We start from the raw sequence: 6,000 nt of genomic DNA on the forward strand, positions 1-6,000 counted from the left end.
ATCTTGGATCCGGGCCTGCTGCAATATAAAAAAAAAAAAAAAAAAAAAAGAAATGTTCAAATAACCCCCCTTTCGCCCCATTCAAAATAAAACAATAAAAATAAAATCAAACATACACATATTTGGTATCTGCACGTTCAGAATTGCCCTATCTATCATTACAAAAAGGAGTAGCCTGATCGCTAAACAGCGTAGCGAGAGAAAAGTAAAAGAGCCAGAATTACTTGTTTTTGGTCACCATGACATTGCATTAAAATGCCATAACGGGCGATGAAAAGACTGTATCTGCACCAAAATGGTATCATAAAAAACATCAGCTCAGCATGCAAAAAATAAGCCCTCACCCACCCAACGAAAAATGGAGACGCTACGAGTATTGGAAAATACCCCATTTTTTTTCTAACAAAGTGTGGATTTTTTTTTCACCACATAGATAAAAAAGAACCTAGACATGTTTGGTGTCTATAAACCTGTAATGACCTGGAGAATCATAATGGCAGGTCAGTTTTAGCATTTAGTGGACCTAGTAAAAAAGCTAAACAAAAAAGTGTCTGATTGCACTTTTTTTGCAATTTCACTGCAGTTGGAATTTTTTTCCCGTTTTCTAGTACATGACATTGTAAAACCAATGGTGTTGTTCAAAAATACAATTCGTCCCACAAAAAACAAGCCCTCACATGGCCATATTGACAGAAAAATAAAAAAGTTATGGCTCTAGGAAGAAGGGGAGTGAAAAACGAAAACGCAAAAACGAAAAAAGCTCCCGGGGTTAAGGAGTTAATGATCTCCATGGGAGACTAGAAGCTGCGATCATAGTATCACCCGTGCTACACATAGCAGAGCAGTAGCCCTGCTATGTGTAGCTAAAATGCTCATCTGTTATGAGCTCTGGCCACAGGGCGGCACTCATAGTAATCTGGCAATGGCAACCACAGGGTTCTCCTGCAGACCCCGGGTTGTCATGCCAACCCATTGGCAACCCACGGTCATGTGAGATGGGTGCCGATTGGCGAAGTTAATGATGCACTTCCGGAGCTATCATGTTAAATGCCATTGTCAGAGACTGACAGCAGCATTTAACATATTAACAGCGAATCCACTCGTGGCTGTTATGGACACATGTCAGCTGATGAAATCAACTGACATGTCATCAAACGGGGAGGCGATCTGTGACATACCTATATGGCATAGGTCGTAAAGGGGTTAATCCTCATTGATAGCAGACAAGGTGATTATCTGCGTGTTTTTCTGAGCATAGCCCTCATATGCGAGTCTAAACAAAACACGCTGTTTTGAAAATACTGTTTTCATTTTTCTTCAATTGCATACTATTAACATATCTATGAATTTCTGATATTTTTAGATTTTGCAGCAAATGGTCATGGTATCATAACAGATAATCGTCAAGAACATTGCATTATCCCAAATACACGTCAGGCTCTTCACAGTTTAGCATCTGATTCTTTTCAGTGGATTCTTTCTCCTGCTTCATCAACGACCAATGTGCAAAAGAAAAGTCAAGGAATAGCTGTTAAACATATAAATGCTCATGTAGCGGTGGAGCCATTATCATGCTCAGTATGTGGGAAATGTTTTGCTCGGAAATCACATCTTGCGCGACATCTAAGGATTCACACAAGGGAGAAACCATTTTCATGTTCAGAATGTGGGAAATGTTTTGTTCAGAAGTCACATCTTGTGCAACATCTGAAGATTCACACAGGAGAGAAACCATATTCATGTTCGGAATGTGGAAAACGTTTTATCAAGAATTCAGATCTTAATAGACATCAGAGAATTCACACAGGGGAGAAGCCATTTTCATGTTCAGAATGTTTTAAATGTTTTAGCAGGAAAGCAGAACTTGTCAGCCATGAGAGAATTCACACAGGGAAGAAACCATATCAATGTTTAGAATGTGGAAAAGGTTTTAATGTGAAACGAAGACTTGTTACACATCAGATAATTCACACAGTAAAAACAACATTTTCATGTTCAGAGTGTGGGAAAAGTTTTGTTCAAAAATCAAATCTTGATATACATCTGAGAATTCACACAGGAGAGAAACCATTTTCATGTTCAGAGTGTGGGAAAAGTTTTGTTCAGATATCACATCTTTATACACATCGAAGAATTCACACAGGGGAGAAGCCATATCAATGTTTAGAATGTGGAAAATGTTTTAATGTGAAACGCAGCCTTGTTACACATCAGAAAAGTCACACAAAGAAAACAGCATTTTCATGTTCAGAGTGTGGGAAAAGTTTTGTTCAAAAATCACACCTTGATACAAATATGAAAATTCACACAGGGGAGAAACCATTTTCATGTTCAGAATGTGAAAAAGGTTTTATGAAAAAGTCAGATCTTGTTAGACATCAGAGAAATCACACAGGGGAGAAGCCATACCCATGTTTAGAATGTGGAAATGGTTTTAAGTAGACAATTTCTTATTATAATTACATTGCTATGAAAGAAAAAATACAAGTTATCCTGAAGAAAAGTCACATAAAAGAGAAAACAATTTATCCTGAAGAAAATTCACATGCCTAAAAGAGAAAACAATTTAGACTACTAGATCATGCTTAGTAAATGTATTCAAATATTAATGATTATTTTTTATGGAAAAGCAATTTGTTTATAAATGATTCACCTATACATGAACAATGTTTGCAAAATTAACATTAAGGCCGGCGTCACACTTGGCGTAAGACAATACGCCACGTATTATACGTCCGTACTACGGCCGTAATACGGAGAAATGTTCCCAAAATAGTGATCCGTAGTCAGGGTGTGTCAGCGTATTTTGCGCATGGCATCCTCCGTATGTAATCCGTATGGCATCCGTACTGCGAGATTTTCGCGCAGGCTTGCAAAACCGACATCTAATGGATTTATGTGCTCAAATGTTCGGGAAAACATATATACAGTATATATATATATATATATATATATATATATGTCATTGTGACACATATATATATATTCTGTATTTAGATTTCAATCAGCGCGATATCTGTGAACAGCCGGTAATTCAATTGCCGGCTTTTCATTTCTCCTGCACAAACCCGACAGGATATGAGACATGGTTTACATACAGTAAACCATCTCATATCCCCTTTTTTTTGCATATTCCACACTACTAATGTTAGTAGTGTGTATGTGCAAAATTTCAGCGCTGTAGCTGCTAAAATAAAGGGTTAAATGGCGGAAAAAATTGGCGTGGGCTCCCGCGCAATTTTCTCCGCCAGAGTGGTAAAGCCAGTGACTGACGGCAGATATTAATAGCCAGGAGAGGGTCCATGGATATTGGCCCCCCCGTGGCTAAAAACATCTGCCCCCAGCCACCCCAGAAAAGGCACATCTGGAAGATGCGCCTATTCTGGCACTTGGCCACTCTCTTCCCACTCCCTGTAGCGGTGGGATATGGGGTAATGAAGGGTTAATGCCACCTTGCTATTGGAAGGTGACATTAAGCCAGATTAATGATGGAGAGGCGTCAATTATGTCACCTATCCATTATTAATCCAATTGTAGGAAAGGGTTAAAAAACACACACACACATGATTGAAAAGTATTTTAATGAAATAAACACAGCGGTTGTAATAATTTATTGTTCTCTCAAATCCATTTGCAGTCCCTCGCTTGGCAACATAATAAACGCACAAGATACATACCTTCTGATGTACTGTCAGGTCCAACGATGTAATCCATCTGAAGGGGTTAACTAATATTACAGGCAGGAGCCCTGCTATAATGCAGCTGTGCTCCGTGCTTGTAATTCCCCTGCGAATGAATGAAATGTAGGTCATTGACCTACATTTCATTCATTCGCGGTGAGGCGCCCTCTGGTGGATGTTCTCATGAACTGCAGCCTGGGAACTTTTTCCCACGCTCCAGGTCATATGAGGACATCCACCAGGGGGCGCATCACCGCGACTGAAGGAAATGTAGGTCAATGACCTAGATTTCATTCATTCGCCGGGGATTACAGGCACGGAGCACAGCTGCATTATAGCAGGGCTCCTGCCTGTAATATTAGTTAACCCCTTCAGATGGATTACATCGTTGGACCTGACAGTACATCAGAAGGTATGTATCTTGTGCGTTTATTATGTTGCCAAGCGAGGGACTGCAAATGGATTTGAGAGAACAATAAATTATTACAACAACCGCTGTGTTTATTTCATTAAAATACTTTTCAATCATGTGTGTGTGTGTTTTTTAACCCTTTCCTACAATTGGATTAATAATGGATAGGTGACATAATTGACGCCTCTCCATCATTAATCTGGCTTAATGTCACCTTCCAATAGCAAGGTGGCATTAACCCTTCATTACCCCATATCCCACCGCTACAGGGAGTGGGAAGAGAGTGGCCAAGTGCCAGAATAGGCGCATCTTCCAGATGTGCCTTTTCTGGGGTGGCTGGGGGCAGATGTTTTTAGCCACGGGGGGGCCAATAACCATGGACCCTCTCCTGGCTATTAATATCTGCCCTCAGTCACTGGCTTTACCACTCTGGCGGAGAAAATTGCGCGGGAGCCCACGCCAATTTTTTCCGCCATTTAACCCTTTATTTTAGCAGCTACAGCGCTGAAATTTTGCACATACACACTACTAACATTAGTAGTGTGGAATCTGCAAAAAAAAGGGGATATGAGATGGTTTACTGTATGTAAACCATGTCTCATATCCTGTCGGGTTTGTGCAGGAGAAATGAAAAGCCGGCAATTGAATTACCGACTTTTCACTAACACCGCTGCGTATTTCTCGCAAGTCACACTGCTGGTCCGTGTGGAATCCGTATTTTTCTCGCCCCCATAGACTTTCATTGGCGATTTTTTTTGCGCAGTACGCTGACAAACGCAGCATGCTGCGATTTTGTACGGCCGTAGAAAGCCGTATAATACTGAACCGTAATATACGGCTAATAGGAGCAGCCCCATTGAGAATAATTGTGCCGTATGTTATGCGAGTTTTACGGACGTAGTTTCTGCGCTCTTACGTCCGTAAAACTCGCCAGTGTGACGCCGGCCTAAGTCTACGTTCCCAAACGCTTTTGGTGCGTTTTGATATTGCAGAATTTCTGCACCATTTCTGCCCCTATTATTTAAAGTAGGTCACTTGCTTTTTTTATTGCGTTTTTGAGTGCATTTTTTAACATGCATTTTTTTCTCTGAATTTTGTCTTGTTGGAATGTCATGTTTAAATATTTAAATAAAGCTGCTTTGTTTTGATACTTTTTGGTATTTGGCTTTGACAAAATTTTATTGACATATCTAGGTGCAGATTACATGCGTCTTTGAGGTGTTTTCTCAGCGGAAATACATTAAAAATGCACGTGCGTTTTTTACCTGCATAATTTCCGCAACTAATGCAAGTCTATGGAGAAATTCTCCATAGAAAGCTCAATATACCCGCAAGAGTAATTGACATGCCACGAATATGTATAACGCACCACAGGTCAGTTTATGCAGCATTACAAATAAGCATGGTGGGCATGAGATATCTATAAATCCCATCAACTTTGCCTAAACTGTAAAACGCTGTATTTTGGATGAAGCAAAAACAGGCAGTGTCAAACATGCAGCAGTGTAGCCTTAGAGTACTTTGCAAACGTTTTTGGCAGTTGTGGTAAAAATGCTGCACAGTAACAATGCTTTCAAAAATAGAGTCAGGGGAGTATAAGGAGGTTTGGGCAGGAAAAGAGAGGGCTTCCCGCCGGAGGGCTAAGTGAAAGAGGACCTGTGCCGCACTGATAAGGGCCGGGTGCAGTATGGACTTGTGGAGCGTCACCGAGCATACAGGTCAGAGCACGCCGAGCGGGAGTTTGTTGAGAAAGGCTCCCAGCCGCAGAGCACAGATCAAGGATGGGCACAGTAAAGACTCACAAGTACCAGCAGGCGTGCAGGGAAGACGCGCGCCTGGCAGAGCATTGCAATATGGATATCCAGGTGGTGGCTGCTCAGAGGAACATACGCTGATTGGAATATTGCA

At 40.9% G+C, this 6,000-nt stretch overlaps 1 protein-coding gene across 1 annotated transcript in view; it reads left to right on the plus strand.

The window, feature by feature from the left end:
- Positions 1-5,242, plus strand: part of LOC143767370 (uncharacterized) — a 53,178-nt gene extending 47,936 nt beyond the window's left edge. The window contains exons 7-8 of the mRNA XM_077255657.1: positions 1,364-2,689; positions 5,044-5,242. Of these exons, the coding sequence (XP_077111772.1) occupies positions 1,364-2,442 (1,079 nt within the window). The 3' untranslated portion in view covers positions 2,443-2,689; positions 5,044-5,242. The remainder of the gene's footprint in view (positions 1-1,363; positions 2,690-5,043) is intronic.
- The last annotated feature ends 758 nt before the right edge of the window (positions 5,243-6,000 follow it).

Source organism: Ranitomeya variabilis, chromosome 4 (assembly GCF_051348905.1).
Source record: "Ranitomeya variabilis isolate aRanVar5 chromosome 4, aRanVar5.hap1, whole genome shotgun sequence".
NCBI lineage: Eukaryota > Metazoa > Chordata > Amphibia > Anura > Dendrobatidae > Ranitomeya > Ranitomeya variabilis.